Consider the following 23,941-nt stretch of genomic DNA (forward strand, 5'->3'; position numbering starts at 1 on the left):
AAGCACTTATGTTTATAGCTAGTAGACTTTGATACACATTAAATGCAAAAATGTCACGGAAAGAGAAAATTTATACTAAATTAAAACTAAACGTAAACGTCCTTATGTTACAAAGGAAGTATGTTTCCATGTGTCAGTTTCCAAAAATGTAGAGTAGAAACAATTTTTTTGAAAAATTATAAAATTTACAATATTTAAATAGGGTAGTAGTTTGAATTAACCCTAGCGGAGTAGTCGCACTAGATGACGCAGGGAGGGCTGAGGGTGGGAGGCGGTGGGGTGGGGTGGCCCCCTCCCGCTGGCCACGCGGCCGGTAATACGAGTGCGCCTATGCGAGGCATGTATCTTGAACGGGCTGATATAACAGAGAAGTAGCCCCCAGAATCCAGTTTGGAAGCAGGCGTGGAAGTTACTCTACTTCGTTTTTAAAGTTGTATTTAGAATTATTATGACTCGATGATTGATGCTTTGTTTTAATTTTAACGCACTCTCAAATAGAAACTTGCCAATCTTTCGATTTATTGATATGTAGCAATTTTCTGTGGAAAGCATGTTTGATATAAGTGCAAGACAATAATAATTGTCTAAAACCTTGCCCATTAAGATAACACAATGTTTTTATTCCCCTTCGTTTTGATCAAAAATTGGAACTTAACAGAAAAATTTAATGTGGCATTCCAGAACACCTCTGCACGAATCGGACAAACTCGCATCAGGGATGGTACTCTCAAAATGAATGGTATCGTTTTGAGCAGGATGAGTTGCTGGCCGGCAGTCCTATCGTGTGCTCAAACTTCTTAATCCATACTTTTTTTCAGTTATCAATCCAAGTCCTATATCTGCAAATGTTCATGGACGGTGGTCATCGCGTACCATCAAGTGATCCGCCAGGTATTACTCAAAGCGTCTATGAAGCCAAATATCTTCTCTGGTTCAATTCTATATTACACAGATCCAGTCTATGGCCATATACCAATAATTTTCTTTCTGTAGGAAGAGAAAGATAGTTATTACCTTTCCGCATACAATATATATTATACTAAATATTTATCAACATCATTAAATTAATTTAAACGCCTAGGTACACAGGTATAATTAAATTATCACATACGTATAATGTTAAAAGCAGGCTGAATGTGTTAAAATTGTAATAATATGATAATTATTCGACATTTTATAGTTTTACACTTTCCTTGCAAAACCTACTTTTAACACACTACAGAATTATTTATAATCTATAAATGTGTAATGTATTTTTTCGTTGATAAAAATATCATATTAAAATAGAGCATACTTCACCTACAACGAAAGTGAAAGCTATTTTACATGTGCACGGCTAGCGTCCTATAGCTGCCCGCCCTATCGGTAGGTAGGGCAGTGTTAGGTAACCAACGGCGACGCTGAATATATTTTGTGAGATCCGTGTGTTGCTCGAAATAGGAACACTCTCAATTTCTACCAAGGCTTCCTTTAAATCACGTTCGATTTTCACAACGTACAGGAAAAGTGCTTTTTTAAAATGCCAATCTTTTGGATGGTAGATGCTTTATCGTTTACGTGGGGCATTTTAATATGATATCAGTTGTATTATGCTTGCGGTCTTACTCCTATTGCGTTTTGGAAACAGCTGTATTATTTATTTTTTAATATCGCATATGGAAAAGTACTAAGGTATTCGATTAAAATGAAAAAAAAATTAAAACACGTTATTCATAATGAACAGATTAAAATCTTTATCATATTTAATAATGATTTGATACAATTTAAATTTGTAATATCGTCATTTAATTTAATGATTACATAGTAAAATTGATGACTTAAATCAAAATATATCTTGCATGTAAAAATGTTTTTCTTTTGTTTATATTTGAAATTTATTTATAAGTATCACATTCAATATTAGATTGTAGATATTGTATCAAATAGGGCTAAAGCACAATGCGTATAAACCTTCACTCTTAATTTTCTTAGGCTTAGGCTAGAACGGAACATGCTCGTTACAAACTTAAGGCAACCTACAACATCGAGGCGCCTGTAAATGTGCCCTTATATTCAACGCTTTGCAATCTTTTGCAGCAGATTGTCATTATTTGCAGCCTTAATTTTAAGTTCTTCTAATTTCTAAATAAACATCAGAATAGTCCATAACGTCAAATATTGACGCTTGCGTCATGTACAATTTTTTCTGTGGTGGTGATTATTTCTGAATCTGTCACGTTTCGCTTAACTTTAAGTTTATTTATGTAAATGCAAAATTTAAAAAAAAAACGAATACATTTAAATTTTCAATGTTTTGGTAGGACCTTATCAGACCATATAAAATTACATATGTAATACCTAGTCTAAGTTGATTCATATCAAACTGACGTGTGTAAACTTATCTTGATTGATAGTTTTTAGTTATTTAACACAGCGCCATCTAGTATCAAATAAACTAACCTGATTCCAAAATAGTAAATGACAAAATTTCCGAAAAAATAATAACGTTAAATTGAGAACCTCCTTTTTGGGAAGGACGGTTAACAATATTAAAGCTTAGCTTTAATTAGTCTTTGGCAAACATTAACATACATAGGAATAAAATAGTACCTATCCTAATTATATTACAAACGCGAAAGATTGTAAGTATGGATAGATGGATGTATCTAAAAAATATTTCTATTTCATAACAATATAATGACATCGTCGATATTTCCTAAGTCATGGATATTTTCAGATATCTACTGTCATTAGTGACCTAAGCGAGTGACTTTTATTCTTGGTAGAATTTAAAATTATTAGTTTGAATTTTTATATAAACGAGTTTTTAATTGATTCGTTATGTTAATTACTTACTAGATGGTACTAACTTCGTTATCTAATGATTTGGGGTTAAATTTCTCATAAACACAATTGCATAAATTTGTTTAATCTTAATTCAACAGATCCATTTTGATTCTTTTATAAAGTAAACTAGCTGCACCCGGCATACGCTGTTCTGCCTTGCTCTTATCATTTAGAGGCATGAAAAATAGATGTTGGCCGATTCTCATAGATACCGGATAAGCACAAAAAATTTCATCAAAATCGGTCAAGCCGTTTCGGAGGAGTATGGCAACGAAAACTGTGACACGAGAATTTTATATATTACTAGCTGCGCCCCGCGGTTTCACCCGCGTAAGTCCGTATCCCGTAGGAATATCAGGATAAAAAATAGATGTTGGCCGATTCTCAGACCTACCCAATATGCTTACCAAATTTCAGAGGAATCGGTCAAGCCGTTTCGGAGGAGTTTGGCAACGAAAACTGTAACACGAGAATTTTATATATTAGATAGAAGATAGGCGAAATCTTTATCTGTTTACGCTTTATCTGTTTAATACAAGATGAATAAACCAGATATGGGCTTCACGTTGTGTAAACGATTTTGTATAAATTTTAGCCGTTTTTAATTTTCAACTCTAGAAGTAAGTGGCTTATAACCTACTAGCTGCGCCCCGCGGTTTCACCCGCGTAAGTTCGTATCCCGTAGGAATGTCGGGATAAAAAGTTGCCTATATGTTATAACAGCTGTCCAGTTATATACATACCAAATTTAATTGCAGCCGGTTCAGTACTTTTTGCGTGAAAGGGCAGCAAACACACACACACATCCTTACAAACTTTCGCATTTATAATACTAGAAGGATCTTGTCTTGTAAGCTTTAAATAACAAAGTTTTGTATCTTCATTGTCAATATAATAAAGTAATATACATCTCAAGCCTTTAATAAAATGTTTATTTACTTATAATAGACCCGAAAGCACTGATTCTCATGAGACAACAACAATAAAAGTATGATATAGTTATTATGAAGTTAGTTGATGCCGAGAATCAATGTCGGTCGGCCAACGATTAGTGCTAATAAATCATTTCGATACATTTGTCGTTATTACGCGCCTTTATCTTCTTGTAATAAATACGATACTTTTTGTAACCCTCTTTAAAGTATATAAAGGAGGACGAGGACGAGGAAGGTAATTCTTTTAAAACTTTGGTCAATAAATTTTATTATGATTTGAGGTGTTTTTATTAATAGTGAACATTATGTGCCTACGTTTTACGAGTATTTTTAGCCTTATATATAGATACATTGTTGTTACGAGTTAAAATTGTCATATTTTATTATGCATTGATTGTAATATCTGCGGAAATTTCTTTGTCCTCTTGTGAGATTATCAAAAATCCTTTTGACCATGCTCTCCCAGTTGAGACCAATAACGAGGCGTCCACAATAAACATTGCTAGGCGTGCGTTCCGAAAGGCAAATCTGTAAATTCAATTAAGGGGCGCACATTTCGGACATAGGCGTCCGGGGCGAGCGAGCCAGCCCTTCCGCCGCGGGCACTCGCCCCCGCATTGGAAAATTTTCTCTCGAAAATTGAAGATATTTCGTGCCTTCCTCCCCGGGGGCGACTCGTTTCTCGACACTTATGGTCGGCATCCTCCGGGTGTACAGGAGGCTTTTTACATAAAGTCCACACGTATAGGTATCGATCGGGGCGGCCGGACAGGGTGTACGCAGATGACGGGCCTCAGTCTCCCCCTGACGCCCTCACTTCCCCCTTTCATTATGTAAGTGCGTAACGCGTGCTCGCGCGGACCTGATTACTGAGTCTCTTTTTTAACTGACCCCTACTTGGCAACGATTAAACTTAATTTCACTACGCTCTTTACAAGTTTTTCTAATACAGATTTAGATAGCGACCGACGCGGACAACGTTTGTAATGGTACTTGCCCCTTTTATAAAACTACAAACGTGCCCACAAAAGTCATTCGAGTCGTACGAGCTTTTAGTGTTAATGTTCACACATCACAACGCTCAGATTAGTAGATTACATTTTTATCCTCACGCGATACGCCGTAAAATGACTGTTACATGTAAAGGTCCTACATAAAACGCTTAAACGACACCAAAATAATTGTGTGAAAACTTTGATGGTTTCTTAATGCGTTGTACGCAAATTTTAATGTTCATTTAAGGTTTTTGTGATGAAAATTAATCAAACAAAACGAATAAAACTCTGATAAATTCTAATCGAAGTAGATACCATTCGGAACAGGGCGAAAACTTTGGAAAAGTGACGAAAGGGGTGTATTTTAAGTTGGTATCCGAAAAAAGGAATTGTACCTTCAAGAAAAGCAAAATCTTGTTTTAAACGAAGATCCGCGCTTAGTTATATAGAACTTCTGAGAGATCGGACAAGACGGTTTTTTAAATAAAGACGTTCAACGAATTGAGCGCCATTATTGTCGCGAATTTGTCTATTGCTTTTATTTATACATTATTTATGCCCGTATTTATCACTTATCGTTATAAGATACTGTATAAGTCAGATATAATGGTTAGTAGTACCTAAATGTCCTCGAGGAAAAACATAAAATTTCGTTTATAAAAGTCAGAAATATCGTAATAAAAATAATGAACATATGTACATATGAAAGACATATCCGACGTCAATATTTTATTCAAGGTTTCCGTATGCAGCATTTTCATTGATGTACCTTTATAGCACGTGTGTGGATTGTATTTTGAACTTTTCATTGTTTATAAAAACTCGTATTGACTATGTAGTGATACCACGACGGTCAAGGAGACATGATTTTCATGAATATTTTATTGATGGGCAAATTTACACGAAGAGTACCTACGTCTCGAATTTCGCATTGGTTGTTCTACAGAATAAATCACGTATCATATCTGTAAAGGTTACAGATTTTAATGCTGAATTTATAATAGTGATATTAATTTTATATCTAACAACATGTAAAGGTAAAGTTTTATTACTTTACTTGCTTATTAGGCAACTAATTTATTTAAATAATTAAAAAATATAGATATTTTTCTTGGTATTTAAATATTACAATATAAAAACTAAATAACACCTAATATTAACTTCTTATATATTAACAAATGTACGGTGTACGTACGTACGTTAAGACTTTTATGTTTTAAGGGCTTCTTTTTACCGCGGCGAAGAATTTGCTTAATATTTTAAATTAGGCAATTTATTTGACCACTCGAGTGAATCATGGGTAGCAGCTAATCTTATATATAAAGTTCTCGCATGACAGTGTATCTTACTATTATACTCTTTGCAAAAGACTTGATCGTTTTTTAAAGAAATTCTCTATATTTAAAATTGAATCAAACTGCACATGGTATGCAAAATTGATTAAATTGATTGACTAGTTTAAGAGTCCATCGCGGTCAAATAACGTGACAGGTAATATGTATATATATATTATGTGATTAAAATTATATAAAGTATACTATCTTTTAAGTTGGATAAAACTGCACATAGTGATTCCTTAAAACCGCGCCATCTATGTCATGGTGAATGATCTGCTTGCATATATTAAACTTGATGACCAAGTTCAGTGAATAGTCTGCATGGGACCTTTACAGTTCCTATAAACGTCCATAGATGGCGCGATTCCACTAAATATACTTAATAGGACTACACGATGTGCTATCTTAATATATACTAGCTGTGACCCGCGGTTGAAACCGCGTAAGTCCGTATCCCGTAGGAATATCGGTATAAAAAGTGCCTATGTGTTATTTCAGTTGTCCAGCTATCTACGAAGCAAAATAGTATTATTATTCACCAATAGATGTCAGGAAAAAAAAAACACGAATATGACATTTTCTAAAAAAAAATTCCTAGCTAGATCGATTTATCGCCCCCGAAACAAGGGGTTTCGGGGGCGATAAATAATATACTAAATTTCATGAAAATCGTTGGAGCCGATTCCGAGATTCCAATCTCGTATCACAATATTATTCAATGGACTCCTAAACCACTTAACCGATTATAATAAAATTCGCACACCATGTGCAGTTCGATCTAACTTGAGAGATAGGATAGTTTATATTATTTCAATTACGATAAATGACTACCCGGGCGGAGCCGGGGCGTGCAGCTAGTTTATATATAGAATGCATAATAGTGATCGATTAAAAAACCAGAATAAGTATTACATGCTTCAAGATATACTCTTATTCGATAGTGCGTAGAAAACAAAATGCATCGTTTGTATGTTTTAATTTTGGTTTCTTGACTTAGAAGACAGTAAAAAAACCTTTATTAGTATAGCCATATGGTACAAATTACCATTAAATTTGTTGTAAAAACTTAACTTTTGTATAATCAAAATAATGCTGTTTTAATGCCAATCTCCACAGCCAAAAATGAGACGCGAGTTTGGTCAGTACGAAGACCCCCATTTGAATATTGTTAAAGTCAGTTTAGCGAGCGACATCGTTCCCCTGTTAGTAAGACTTCAGTGCACTCGCTATGTAGGAAAAATTTAAATATCGTTATTGTGCATTCGTATAAAGCTCCATGCACCTACTTACTTTATACTACCAGAGCACTTAATTTCGTTTATCGAATATTGACGTTCATTTTAATACACATCAAGAATGCTTTTAAATAAGCCGAGTGGGTTCTTTGATAGAATAGCTACAGTATTTGAAAGGCTGTGCTTTTATGGAGGAGCTAAGCTCTTTTTGGAATTTAGTACTATAATAGCATATATACATTATGCATTATATTACCTATCACATATAATAATTACATATTGGGACTTATTTTGAGATGTATTGCACAACCTTTTTGGATATTAAAACCGAACACCAAGCAACATTACATAAATAATTTATGTACTTAAAAAAGTAGGACCGATTCACTTTCCAGTAATTGCAATATTTTAACATACAAATTACGAAAAAAACAACACTATATTTTTTTTAGGTTTTGACGTGACAACGTCTTAAATTAGGTTGCGGCTCGGAGGCACTTATGAAAAAGTGTAACGCCCGGTAACGTTACGATGAGTCACCGAACTATGATCGGTCCGCCGTGCGCGCAGCACTAGAGAATTAGGCGCATTGAATCGGTGCGTGCTTGTGTCTCTGTCTTTGTCTTTTTAGTAAACAAATAATATTTTCTATAGTTAAAATTTGTGCAATTCTTATTTTCATTCAATTCCTTGTTCCTATTGTGCAATTTAATAATATTCATATCAATAAATATTCTACCGAGAAAAAGACGTTGTCACGTAAAATCTTCGCCCGTAAAACCGACTTTACAGGCAACCATTTTTTTTTATAAACTAGCTGCTCGTACCGGCTTCGGGCTCAGGGTGACTTTGTTTTTGTAATAGAAAAAATTTCGAATTTTTGACAGTCATTATCCTATTGCAAGCGGAGGGCAAAACTATCAAACTTAAAATCCGTTTCGCTTTTCTTTGATATTTTTTTTATAAGATATAGGTACTTAATGTGGTGATGCATCTAATGATTATTCATTCGCTTAGCGTCCTTCCCAAACCTCAATTAAATGTTTAATGTTGAAAATAAATAATACAAAATGTCAATGCATTATTTGTTTCAAATTATACATTTCCCATTTAAATTGGTGTGAATCTATTTGTATCACCTATTTAATTGGAAAATGGTGAACGTGTTGATTCAGAGTGTTCAGAATTTGTATCACGACCTCATTGGTATAATAATGAATTCGTAAAGACATTAAATATTAATCAAAACAATTGTTATGTTAATTGAATTCCGGTAACAAATAAATAGAAAATTCCATAACTCTACTCAATTCCTTAGTTTTTACTAGAATATCTCAAAGTTTCAACATTGTAACCTAACACACTTTGTGCACTTGATTTTGTTCTGTGAATATTTACTTCTTGAATTGTTCTTGAAAGGATATCAGCTTCTAAAGGTATTTAAATTAAAAGAGCACACTTGAGTAATGGCTTAGAATATTAAATACTATTTCTAATTCACTTATTTACAATAGTTCTAGAATGATTTGTAGATAATCGTTAACCAAAAATAATTAACGATTCGTTCCCAGACTGATATTTCTGAATCATATTTATTGATTGGCCTATTTTTCGGGTTAATTTCAAATGAGGTTACAAAATTTTGAACGAGCGTTATCTAAATAATCAGGTATACGTAATGGCGTAACTTTGTAATATATGTATATTATGTAGGTATATTATTAGTCTTATCGTCCCTACCCAATAGATTTGTTGAAGACTTAAATAAATCCACTTATCCATAAAGTAATTATATACGAATCAAATAGTATATATATACTAGCTGACCCGGCAAACGCTGTTCTGCCTTACTCTTATCATTTAGGGGGATGAAAAATAGATGTTGGCCGATTCTCATAGATACCGGATAAGCACAACAAATTTCATCAAAATCGGTCAAGCCGTTTCGGAGGAGTATGGCAACGAAAACTGTGACACGAGAATTTTATATATTAGACTAGCTGCGCCCCGCGGTTTCACCCGCGTAAGTCCGTATCCCGTAGGAATATCGGGATAAAAAATAGATGTTGGCCGATTCTCAGACCTACCCAATATGCTTACCAAATTTCAGAGGAATCGGTCAAGCCGTTTCGGAGGAGTATGGCAACGAAAACTGTGACACGAGAATTTTATATATATAGATATGTAAAAATACTTAAAAGAATCTTATTCACAATAATCTTAAATGAAATCAGTTCATACTAGCCGCTATAGATGAACGAAAAACCCTCTTGTAACTTGTTAAACCTCGCTATTTCTTATTGAAACTAACCTCGAACTCTTTCCAAGATTATTGCGGAAACTAATTGGCTTGTATTTTATCTAGTAACATAAAGGGGACTTTTTGAGCATTGAAAATTAGACTTTCAAAACCAGATAATGTTGTAAGGTTCTCAAGATACAATATATAATATTTCAAAACGAAAGTTTTCTACACGCGAGATGAGCGTTCGAGTTTCAACACATAAATAACCCTGACCCTACCACTGTTTGTAGATTGAAGCCCGAAGGGTCAGGGATTCTTTGGATTAATTATGGCTTATGAATACACAGTGTAACTACGGTCTCTATACGGTCTATATACTATGTAACTACGCTCGTGGCATACAAATAAATCTCAGAGGTTGTGCACTTTTTCAGCATTATGGATTATTATTAGTGTTTCTGATTAAACTTTACTTAATTTATTTATATACAAAATTCTGATTAAACTTTACTTCAGACTAAAGTCTTCTCTAATCGGTACAGTTATGAGGAATAAATTAGAAAGCACACTTTTTCAAATAATAGAAAACATTTTCACCCGGTCGAAAATACTGAGGGACGAAACGTACCCACGCTCCGTTTTGGGATTTGCAATCCTACCTACTAGTATTAATAAGTGTCATGTATATAATTAATAATCAGTAGCTTAAACTTGAATTCATTTTTTTGTGCTGATATTAGCCTTTAGAGATAAAACATATTACCGTAGGGTGAACTGAAGGTTCACGTTGGTAGCCACATGCGTCTCCCTTTGACGGGTATCACGAACATCGGCTTTGGCTGACGCATGAACGGGAGATTGTTCTCACAACCATATATTATTACTCATAGAACAATCAATAGTTAATGTGATTTAGTTAAATTTTCACGCATAAAATATTTTATTTTTTTTAATTCATTAGTTACTAACACTTCAACGAAATAAGTAATGCAATAAGCTCAGTATTATAGTATTTTTGACAAAGCTTATTGTATTTAAATTAAGTTATCGAAAACTTTCCTAAACTATGAAAACAACGAAAGCACAAATTTCAAGAGAAGATAAGACAGTTTAAGGGACAATATCTCTTGGAATCTGTCCCAAATCTGTTAAGTTTATTTGATTAAATCTTAACTATTTCAAGTTTTACATTTCAGCACATAACGACAAATTAAACGCTATTAAATGAACCCCACACTTAATTTTCTTTATAATTCGTGACCTCACCAATTGGCAATTAATAATTAATCAAATTATAACACATTTCACGTCACACTTGGGTCTGTATATTTCAGAAAGCTTTGGGGGTGTTACTCCGCACATTTATACTCATATACACAAAAGTCATAAATCTATAGGTATATTAGTATGTACATTACATTATTAATTATAGATAATATTATATTTACTTATAGACACAGACGTGTATACGTCGCAATAAGCTAACTAAATACGGACAAATTGACAAATTAAATGAACCAATAATATCCGGCAGAGTGATAACTCAGTTACGTTTAGATGTGAATAATTGTATTTCAAATAATACCGTATTACGAATTACCGGTATAATCCGTTTTCGTTGCAACGCGTTTTCTCTAGCTGGAAATAGTTAGCTAATGCCGTTGTAACAAACAACCAGTTCTAAGTATGGAAAATGCGTTAAAAACCATATATACCATGTTTTCTGAAAAACACTTTTATACTGTTATTTAGAAATATCTTTTTTATTTCGATTAGTCTTCATAGTAATCATTTTTATAAATCGTCTTTATGAATGTATGTATATTTTAGTAAAAAAAAATAATTAAGCGAGGATCAAAGCGACGAGCATGTTAGATTGATATGTAACCGCCGTACGAGTGGAGCGAGCGAAGCGAGAGCGCCGCGGTAGTGGCCGGCGAGTAACAAAATCCAATTTAGGACGTTCACTATTCGAACATAAACCAGTGCGGATAAAAACAAAACGTCAATTAATTAATGTAATTTTTAAGCGATTTCTCTATTTAGAACTATTTGTAACAAAGGAGTTTATACACGTCTATTTCTAATTAGACTAACTTTAATTTTTAGTTTTTTTAGTAGAAGAAATTCGATTACTGTGGCGGGATCACGGGTGGCCGAGAGGCTAGGCGTTGCTACGGTTAGGCAAGAAACGCGGGTTCGAATCCCGCCCCGTGATCGAATTTTTTCTATTCTTTCAAAAAATTTATCATAGACTAACTTTGTAAAGGAAGTTTTCCGTTTGTTATGTTACAGAAAAACCCGTTTAAGTTTTTCTGTGACATAAACACTATGCTGATATTATAATCTAATGGCTAAATAACTTTTCTAGAAATAATGAAATTTTATAAATCCGTTAGAGCCGTATAACAAAAGCCCTGTAGTTGGATTACCAACAATATAATAGCTGTATTCTTCGTATACGTGGAACTGTCGATGTCACACGATAGCCTTGATATAGGCGGCCACCAGATTGTTACTGGACAAAGGACTTGCGTTACCGATCGCATGTAGTAATCACGGCGTCATCTACATATGCATTGTATATTTTATTGAGTGTAACCTGCTGCCGCTGATAGAAAATTATGCGTCGTATAAAGGTCGTCTTTTGAAATCTCTATTGATAGCGTAATAAATATGAATTGGAAGTTCTGACGTTCCCGAGAAAGACACTTTAATTAACTATTTATGGTGTTTAATTCTTGAGCACCATTATCAATGACGGAGAATTCTAAATTGTTCTCGATAAATGTAACTACCTTAAATGTTTTCAAGCGATAGGCACTACTAATATAAAAAATGCCGGTAGCTACTACGTCTGTTTCTTCACGCCCAATCCGTTGGACCAATTGGACAGTTTGTCTCCTTTTTAATGCGTGAGCCGATTTTTATGCCTCTTTTAATGTAAGAGCTGGTGTGTGCCTGTGGTCTCCTTTAAATTTGGTCTTGTTTTAAAATTTTGAATGTGGTTTTGTTATAAAACAAACAAACCTAACAAGTTTAAAATTGATCTGAAAGTAAAGGATCACGCGAAGTAATTACGCAGATCATAAACCGGGAAGTGACCAAGAATGACAGATATAAACTACGGGTAAAAAAAAATCCAATTGCCCATATACCCCTTATTCCATTCTATAGCAGTGGTTTAACGGGGAAAATATTCCCGTAGACCCACAATGGGGTTATAGCTGGAACACGGCTAATGCCACTTCCAGTAATTTACAGCTGACAATTCTATTTTAATTTATTTCACACAACGGAAAGACGAATGCTTTACCAGTCACTTCATTTGTTCAATAATTATTTGATTTAATAATAGATGATTACAATGCACTGAAGAACAATGGTTATAAGAATAATAAATCGAACCGCTCGCTTGTGCTGATATTATAATCGCAAATTACTCTTTAAATTTACTTTTATAAGTCGTAGGTGCTTTTTCGCATATACGTAAATAAATGTACTTCAATTGAATAGCATGTAGTGAAACTGTTCGTTGAATATTGTTTTCTGAAGTGTGTAAAATACAGAATCGAGGAAATCCAGCTTAAGGACTGCATTGATGTCAGTTATCGTGCCAGGGCAAGCATGCGAATGTTCAACTACTATTAAATTTCCCTATAGGCATGCAGGTCAGTCTGTTTTTTGCACAATAATCGGATTTAAAGGCATTGCATATATATTTTGCAAATAAAATCCTGGATAAATGTATACAAATACAAATACATTATAATAAGTAAATTTTTTTACAAAGAGAAATTGACAGTTCCACGGAAAAGTAATTTAAGGCTTTTCGAATCCGTTCTCAGAAATTCTTATTTCATTTCACTCAGATTTCTATCCTTTTAAATTTTTAGCAACAAACATAAAAAAGCTTAATACTCTAAGTGACCTCGCAATATCAATAGAATAAAATATTGATTTTGGTAATACAATAGGTACTTATTTTATAGAATTATCCAGTATGAGTCGTGGTAGGGCTTCGAAGGGGCCTATACAAAATTGGTGGTTGGTGGAACTATTCTGAATTATTATTTTTTTTACTTTTGGAATGTATGTCTTTCATCATTATTTTATTCATGAAGTGTCAAGTGCGTTTTCTGTCTGTACACATTACGTTTTAAGTATGTGAAGGTTGACAACTTACGGAGCAAGATGTTAGATGGATAAATTGTTTAATACACTCGATTGGGAGGAATGTAGAACGAAAGACAATAAGTAAAATAAATCATTACTTCTGTAATCTGTTTCTACATCAAATTTGGTTGTCTGGAAGTAAACGCTATATAGCGAAAACACCGACGATTGTTTTAATGAATAATTAGATTAAGTTTTTTTGTAGTTTTGTTTTTGAGCAGAAAGTATAAATAAAAAAAATTAATAAAATATCAAAGCATTAATGAGAAGTTATTCTGGTTCTATTCCAATTGAAAATAATAAATGTGATATATAAAAAGACACTTTTTTGTACGCAAACTGTACAGTCAGTACAGTATTTTTTATAGGAAGAAAATCGATCCTCGTGAAATTAATATTCTATAACCTAAGGTATACACGGTTACCAACATGACTATCTGTACATACCTTATGGGGCAGCCATTGAAATCTAAATCGTGGTATCAAAGCACTAAATTGAATATTTTGAGCTTATGCAATTCCGATATTTGTTTATTATTGTTTTTATGCAACAATCTGTAATTAATCTTTGGAAAAGGAAAATTTCAGTCATAAATAGGAGAAAAACACAACAATGTAACTCGCGTTCTATTTATAAATTGCAATCAAAATTGGGATACATCTGTCAGAATCAATCTGCTATCGTTGCTAGAAGCGGAAAGTACAATTATTCGATTGTAGAACATTTCCGAGGCATAAGCAATAAATTATCACTGGGCCCACGCATCGATACCAATCGCATATATTACGATATATTCGTAGATCGGCGCTTCTGCTAGCGATATTAATGCATTATCTTTCTACGTCCCTTATCAACAATTTATATTTTGTTAAATAGTAGGTTTTAATATATTTCTGTGGTATAATACCTCACCATTTAACATGGGTTATTAAAAAAAAGACAAAAATTTGAATGATTTTTCAAAATTGTTAGTTTTCTATAGAGATACAATTTAATTTTATAAGCAGTTGGTTTGAAGAAATAACAACTAAACAATCTTAGTTTATCGAAAAGCAGAAATATGTAACCTACTTTTAACTGCTTCAATGAAATTGTGAAATTGTTTAAGAGATGATATGGTTCACGACAAAAACTTTTTAATAAGCAATTTACCTTGACAAACTATAAATATATTCTTATTTAAAACAATATGAAAGGGTTACACAAGAGCATATCTATAAGGGATATAGATATAAGTAAAAGGTCAATTTCCAAAACAATTTACTTCTATAATATAAGTAACTAACGATCTAATACTAATAATATAGTTAACTAACGATCAAGCGAATGCTCGGCGCTTACAGAGCAATTGTCACAGAATGATCATTTATACTTCGTTGTATGTTGTGTTACATTTTGATTTAAAACTTTTATAACACAGCGTCGTATTTTACACGGAAAATTGTTACATCATTAGGCTAATGTTGCTTTTAAAATCAGATAATAACAATAAATCGAGAATGCGTGAGGAGCGGTTGGATTAAAATTTTAAATGTTTTTGTTCAAGTGATTGTTCTAGTCTAAACTCATCACAGACTACCACAGATCGTGACTCTAAAGAATTTCACGCACAATGTATAGAGGTCATACATAACCATAACCAATAATCTATTACATAGACAAGGCTGCTCATAGCTGTTAGCTAAACAAAGGGATGTTAATTACGTGGTATTATCTTTAAGCCTTTTCAGTTTTAACATCGGGGGCGGAAGTCTCGATATTAAACCGATACTATCTCTATTCTAATGCATAGTTCCACCTTCAATGAAGAAAATAATGGCGCTAAAGAATTTTTCGTCTCAATTTGTCACGAATACGTCAATAATCTTTATATATCATTAGAAGTAGCGACTTTAAGATACATTAATTATTTTTTTTAACTAAATCCAGCTATATACATATATGAACGTTAAATAAAATATACAGATATTTCGTGAAAAATGATTCCTTGCAAGAGTTTGTATTATGATTTTACATGGTCTATCGTTATAAAACCGCGTAAGCGTCTAACACACCCTGTGTTAGACGCTTGATTGACGTTGACTGTGAACCAGCGAGAAATCGACTAATTATAGGAATGCAAAACTGTTTCAAATACATTATAAAAACCCGGCCATCGTATTGTGGTTAACTAAATGTTCAAGACGCGACATAGCTTTTCATCATTACCACAACGCGTTGTGACCGGTTTCATTCGAGCCTTACAACGACTTTCGTGATCTGGATCTATTACTGTGACCCAATGCGTTTGTGAGCAATTTTATTGCTCAATCAACATTTTCGGTTTTTGAGCGTAACATAATAAGATAACGAAAAAAGTTAAAACCAATTATACGGACTTTGAACATGTGAGATAGCCACGAGCGAGAGAGCCATGGTTCTTTAGTTTGTCTCGCCAGTATCGGCTGCTAGTGGACGCAGATGTTATAGACATTATGTGATATTTTTAGTTAAACCTTAATGTTGAATGTGTACTCTGTTAATAAAGTTATACTTCTTATGCTTTTTGAAAACACTTTGCATATTCATTTGCATATTTCAATTTTATGAAAGACTAGCTGCGCTACGCGGATTCACGCGTATAAATCGAATATCGGGATAAAAAGTAGCCTTTATGTTATTCCACTTGTCCAGCCATCTATGTACTAAATTTCATCACAAACGATTCAGTAATTTTTGCGTGAAAGAGCAACAAACACACACACATACACATCCTTACAAACTTTCGCATTTATAACATTGATAGGATGTAATTTAAAAGATTATTGTAGTACTATTTTATTGCTATCTTGATATTCCCATACTTGAGATTAAAACTTGAATTAAAATTGTAAGATTCAAGAGTTTTTTTTTTTTTTTTAATAAATCTATTCCGTTCGCATCTCTATGGAGTCTTCCACAGTCAAGACAGGACATAATAGTGTAAAATTTGCAAAAGCGTGTTTTAGCTTTTGCACATTTTACACTTGAAGTAAATTCGAAGCGTCGTCTTTTAAAAGAACATACCTTTAAGCCAGAAATATGCGGTTCGTCGTCCTTAGTTTATCGTTGTAGAATTCTTCCGAGTGTGTTTCGTATGTTCATAGCATAGTTCCTACTTCCTAAACTCACTTTACTTTGCATTCTTTTAGTTTGATCTTACTTGCGTCAAAGGGAATCTGGGTGAGGCTTTTAATATTCCATATACAAATGCGAATGAACTATTTTAGAAAAATACATATGTCTGGTAATATAAGTGGAAATTAGATGATCATGGTATGTTTGAAATATACAAACGCCCCGACTCAGCCTGAGTATAAGTCTTAAATTTATCTTAATTCGGCAGGAGACAAATGAAAATCATAAAAATTTCGATGGGCTGTATTTCATAAAAATTTTATTTATGTAATCGTCGGCATTGAAGCACGTGATGGTAAGCGCAACCAGCGCCCATGAACATTTGTAGAGGCGTAAGTTCATTTGCAGACCTTACGTTTCTCGACCGCCGCCCTTAAATTTAAATTTGAACTGCTACTGATCCCCCTTATTCATCCCATCAATTAAATTGCATTCTCTAAGAAACGCAACCCGTAATGTAACCTAAATGCACTAATGTGTATGTAAGTATATATTATTATATATGTATTTATATATCATTTAACATTTATTATCTTCATCATAATTTACTCCGCTACCTATTTGGGTACAAGTACGCGTTTTTTAATTTAATAAAACTAATAAAATAACACTCAAAATTATTTTTATTCATAATTTCCAATAGTTAAATAGAGTCATTGGTTCGGAAATCAAATTCTATACAAAAATATCGAAAAACAACACAGTATAGTCACTTATGAACCTGGATAGAATCGTAATATACATATAGTGTACAATGTACTTCTCTACATTGTATTCATTTACTAATTATCTTTATGAAAATGCCTAGGCGGTGCATCTACTATTTAAAAAATGAAATATGTAACCACATTTTTAATAAAATGGACTTCGTAGATACGTAACCGTGATTGCGTTAATTGCGGCAAGAAATATAAAGCGCCGTAGAAGCTCGTAGCTAGAAATACTACGTTGAGCTACGGCGTAGATGCGACGTTGGCATTATTTACACACAATAGCTATGAGCTGAATTAATATTAGTATTACAGCCCTGTAATAGATTTAGCTACGAGACGGTTTGTCGATAATAATTAACAGTATTAATATTATTTACTATGTACACTTATTTTTTAAACATTGTTTCTTTTAGGCATTGGTTAATTTAGGTTATATGAAAAAGTATTTAACCATTTACAAATGTAATTCCATATTTTTAAAGAAAGTTATTAGAATGAATGTTATAATAAATGGCAATGGATTATCTACCGTTATAGTTTGTTGATACGTATATTGTTTTGTATTACACTTGGATTGCTTGGTACATTGAATATATAATATGATATTATGTAATTATTAATTTTGATATTGAAACGGATTAAATGTTAACGTATTGAAACGTAATATGTATTTTCAAATGGATATTAACCTCCTTGCACACGACGTCGCTTCGTAAGAACAGAGCAAAACGAACACGTACACTTTTATACAGGTCCGGATACGAGGCTGTGTTGCAGCGTGCCTAGGAGACGTGTTGTGTTTTTGCGATAGTCGTATTGTATAGGGGTAATGTTTCATAGTACCGTTTTCAATATCATTGTTTCATTTACTAACAATTGCTTAAAAATATAGCGGCTATATTATTTCACGTGCAGGTATAAGCAATATATTCTTCATGAACGAAAAAGTTATTAATTATGAGCGATGTATGATTGGAGACAGTGAGCACGTCACTTTTTACTTCTTACATAATTCAACTATGGAAAATACTCTTGATCTGAATAAATAAAATCACCTAAACCCTCAAAAACATCTGGTGCTGCTGACGCGGTGATTCAAACTGAGATTTTACAAAAATGTACGTTTAGAGGACGATTCGTGTGTAGGATACCTGTCGGTCTGATACGCATTGCGTCTTAACGACGTTTATATTATATGTATGTTGTCCTATAAATTACAATTATTCTTACGAACAGTACGAGTAAGTAAGCCAGTATAATGTGATATACCATTTCTCTTGATAAGGCAGAGGCATCGAACATGGACATAGATAAGGTGAACTTAACACCAGTTTTATATTTAGAATCAGTCACCAAGGCGTCTTACAGTAGTACGAATCCAGCGTGGAAAAAATACAGAGTTATATATACTTATTACATTAGCTTATAGTCGACACCTAGCAGCATTACTTATCCACACCTGAATTAGCCCTGCTTTAAGACACCACTGTGCTGTATCAGATAATTCCTTGTAAGATCGAATTAAGTATTTCTCTAATTTTCTTTAGTATAGAATAATATAAGCATCGCTTATACTGAAATTGGTTACTTTATATAGTTTTTGAATTGATATTTATTTGCGAGCTCAACAACCAGAAATCGATTTAAGTAGATAAGATACTATAAATATCACCAAATAGCCGCAAAATTGAGCTGGATCGAAAATTTAGGTTGTGGCCGAGGCGCGCTTCGAAGGTGATTAATTATGAAATTATCCACATCATATTGACCGCCCTCGTAGTCTAGTGGTTCCTGGTTTGCTCTCTTGTATGTCGTGGAGATTTTTCCACGTCGATGTTACTAGGAGTCTAAACACGTTCTGAGCAAATATATTCTGTTCACAAATTGTCTCTCATGTTGTTCTTATACCAATTGTTGCTTACTAAAGTCGATTCATACTATATTTTTAATGTTAAACAGGTGAACAACGGATTCCAGATACGTGCATGCAAATAAGTCATATGTGAACTGAGAATTACTCGTAGGAAATTATAAAGAAGATGATTAGACCTGTTACATCACCAGATACTAACAAACGGCCGAGGGCAATGATATGTCAGGTTCGATATTTTTGGCGTCAGTGTTTGTCTACCTATGCAATATATATAAAAAGGTAAATAAAAGGCAAAATTTCGGGAGGTAATTGCATAGCGATCGCAAGAAAAATGGTCAAAATGGATCGTAGAAAAATCTCCCACGTTTCATGAAAACGCCTATTATTTTGCCAACGGCAAAACTCTCAAACAAGCCCTGAGAGCAAATACTAAATGAATGAAATGAAAATAGGTTTATTGGTGTGATCTTTCGCAGTTATGCTCTGTAACAGTGAGGCTTAATTACGTGCGTTAATCGTTTTACTCGAAGCTGTTGATTGCACTTTACACGGTTTTAAACGATCCTTTTATGTTGGAGAAAATAATTTCGTTGCCAAATATAAACCCGATAAAACATTTTAATCCAATACGTATGGTAAAAATATCATAGATGCAATTATTGTATATAATTATAGATCGCAATTACATATTTATAATTAATTATACATCGCAATTTTAATTTTCGCAAACATTTATTTTGTTATTATTGAACCTCCTATCGTCTGCAAATAACCAATTAGTTCAATTAGTTTACAAACTATAAACTAAGTCAGTGCAGTACGAAGCGTATTTTTGTCAGTACCAAAATAAACTTAATCTAAGCGTAACTGTTTAACCAAATACTATACTAAGCTATATTTGATTCACATTCAACTGTTTGCTCTGAATCTACAGAGATTCTGAGTACAAGGTTCTCAACTGTATCCACATTATACTTTTTATATATGTTGCTAAGTTAAGTAAAAACAATTAGAATGCGTAAGTATAAAAATAAATTAAAGAAACTTGTATTTCTTCAAATATAGAAAACTTCTAATATTAGTATATATTCATAGTACGGAAAATTAAATCTACTCCTTATTGTAAAATATAATTACAGATATTAGTAAAAAGCAGAGCAAAAGCTTGGAACTAAATCGACCTTACACTTTTGCTCGCGCTTTATGAATCTCATTTCCAGTTCTGTCTTTAGTGTCATGCTATCGTTATTGTAATTTTATTTCCTTAATTGTATTTACGTCAGCGGGCTCAGAGGTCTTATTCTGGTTTAAACAAATCGATCGTAGAAGTTGGCGCGTTGCGGGATTTATATGAATACCAGCGATACACTCAGGTGGCATCGTAAGTGAATCAGTGGCACATGGTCATCGATCGAGGAGACAGCGAGAATAATGACAGATGAATTGTTTAGTGGTTCCTTATATTTTGGCAATGTGCGCGATGGGCGGGCGCGGCGCGGTGTTCAGCGAGGGTTGATGGTGCGGCGCGCGCGGGGTCGATAAGTAGTGTGAAGCGTTTAGTCGAAGTGGCTAGTCGCACGTTCGACGCCAGCTCGCTCGTACGTAAGCGACGCGCGTTCCGAACTCTGCCGCGAATATTATATTGCACATCGGTGATAAGTTTTCGTCCGCAGAAAAATGCAAAAGTAAGTTTTAGATTTAAGAATAATTATAAGGGTCTCGTCACTGCTCAGCTGAACGTTAAGAAGGTGAGATCGCTCGGAGGATCACCCAGTTTGGGCTACTTTTACTTTCTTCGACAAAGGCGTAAGTAAAAGGAGGGGGAGGCGATGTTAAATAAATTTAAGCCTACGGTATGTTAAGTCTTGATTTCGATTAAAAGTACGTTATTTTACTTAGTTAGCAGCACCTTGCCGCATGTTTACAGAATGTATGCGGATAACAATGAGGAATTTCAATGCCAACTTTCACTGTTATAGGTCATGTTTATAATTGTTTTTATTTTATTCTACGAGTTTTTTGAAGATTATACTGTACCTTATTTGAATTTTATTATTTATATTAAATACTTGCCATTCAATTAAGATAATTCAAAAATAAATTCAATCGAGGCGATTATCAATAATTTAATATAAAATACAGTAATTTTAACAAATAATAAATTAAAGTTTGCTATGCCTTTCAACAAGAAAAGTGACCATGTCAGAAATATTTACGTACCTAAATAAATAATACTAAATAAACAACAACACATTGTAAGTTATTTCATATTCAACAAGAAAAGAATCAACAGCAACAATGACTTGTTGCGACTCACAAACTTTGCTAGTATCAACAATGATACTATTGTCTAAATCATTTCTGGGGTTATGAGTTTCAGTAAGAGAAAGGGAAGCCTCGCAGGACAGTTTTATGACTCTTTGTCTTGAAGAGCTTTTCTTTGAAAGTTTTAACCATGTTTTAACAATCCAATTCCATACAACGGACATCTGATAAATAGGATTTTATTTCTTGAAAATAGCATCTCACAATAATATATACTACTTTCAAAATATTTCATATATACGACTTTAAACATAAGTACAACTATTCTAAATTTTCTTTATGAGCATTTACAGTAAAAATAGCGTTCAAAACATAATCATAATTTTACTTCTGGTAACATCGTGTACCATTTACGCGTAAAATAATAAACTGAAATCATTTAATTGCGCAGCATTTTAAGAAATTTGTAGTGTGGTTTTCAAAATGAGAGTCATCTATTTATAACCTGTGCTTTAGGAAATATTTAAACAAACTAATAAGATCATGAACAAATTAACTCTTTAAAAATAAACGACTTCGTTGCGAATTTGTAATGCGTTATATTTTATTTTGTAATACCAACGCGAATCGAAAATGAAATAATGGTCGATCCATACAAGACGTGGAACTTAGATCCTGTAGTCCCTTAATTATTAATCAGGGGTAGCGAAGCCCTGTACTATCCCAAAATCTATGCATTTTCCTAGCACACCCTTTAAAAACCACGACAATTTAAGGTTTGGACGTCTTCATAAGATTTTGTATTCATGTTTAGGTGTTTAAATAATAAAAAAATATTCAAATGACAATAATAATTAAATTTTACAATTTCAGTTGAAAACTCATGATTAGATAAATCAGCAATTCTTTCTTGTTTTGATATAATTAATTATTCTTAAAAAAAAAACGTATTTTAGGAAATACAATATGTTTTGTTTTTAGCTCCATAAATTTTTATGCTTGATACTATTGTTTACTTTAGTTAGATGTCTAAAAATTTTTAGATCACATCTCTTAGCTTTGAACTAAATGTAGATATTTGCTAGTAATTTACTAGTTAGTAGTATTATTTGAGATGATTGATTAATATTTTCCTCCGGCTTCTGTTGTATGGGACTAAATTTTATCCTAATATGTGTGCAATTCATTTGTATGAAGCATTTCTTTAGTAATGTAGATGCATCGTGTGATGTTAGGGTAAATAATCGCATTTCTATTATAAGTCGATACCTTAGTGTATAAATAGTCTTGTATGGAAAATGCATCATTAATTTTATGTTCCGTTCAATAGTTCGGAATTGGATTTAGAAGCTTATCAGTGATAATGCAAACAGAGCAAGAGAATTGCAGAACCAAGCGATCAGACAATGTCATTTATTTATTGTGAGCTTTCTCTAGATAGCTATTATGTAGGCACTATAACGGCGCTTTGCTGCGTGAAATTTCTAATAAATCTCATTTTCATTGTTTTATTCTTGTTTTATTAATTGCCGTTGAAACTATTTCTAAGTCAAAGTTTAGTACATATATATCTAACTAAGAGATAAGTGTACTAAATATGTCCTACTTCAAATATTCAATATTGGAAGGTTATTTTTATATTTTTTTATACACTTATATTATTTTTATATTTTCCATTGTGACTCATATAAGATCATTGGTATATGATAAACCGGTAAATGTTTTTTAAGATTTTGATAAATCTCGTAAATATATCGGATATAGATAGATAAAATGTTCATTCTTAAACTACATGTTCTATTATTAACTTTATTGAACATCTTCAATCAAAGCTATGTTTATCTATGCGTCTCAAATTCGTGTCGATTACCTTACGCTTAGCTGAATTTCAACCTATATACGATCGGATATTACTACGAATATAGCCACAAATCGGAACTGCAAGTTGAGGAATTTAATCGTAATGAATACGAAGCTTAACACCTAAGATTATATCAACCGTGTTTCATTTAAACAGTATATCTATAAATAAGAATAAAGAAATAAAATTTCTTTATCTGTTTCAAAAATGTTACATTATTTAGTTGTAGATGCTGCGTTGAACCCCACACTGTCATATAGAACTATAAATATTAAATACTCTATGGCTATTAACAAATCGGTTGTCTTGACTGAATAGAACTA

At 33.0% G+C, this 23,941-nt stretch overlaps 1 protein-coding gene across 1 annotated transcript in view; it reads left to right on the top strand.

Annotated features, from left to right (window-relative positions):
* Positions 1-243: 243 nt before the first annotated feature.
* The window catches only part of LOC119835694 (probable cationic amino acid transporter), a 95,116-nt gene continuing 71,418 nt past the window's right edge, over positions 244-23,941 (top strand). The window contains exons 1-3 of the mRNA XM_038360670.1: positions 244-371; positions 819-891; positions 7,210-7,295. Coding sequence (XP_038216598.1) covers positions 244-371; positions 819-891; positions 7,210-7,295 — 287 coding nt within the window. The remainder of the gene's footprint in view (positions 372-818; positions 892-7,209; positions 7,296-23,941) is intronic.

Source organism: Zerene cesonia, chromosome Z (genome assembly GCF_012273895.1).
Source record: "Zerene cesonia ecotype Mississippi chromosome Z, Zerene_cesonia_1.1, whole genome shotgun sequence".
NCBI classification, from domain to species: Eukaryota; Metazoa; Arthropoda; class Insecta; order Lepidoptera; family Pieridae; genus Zerene; species Zerene cesonia.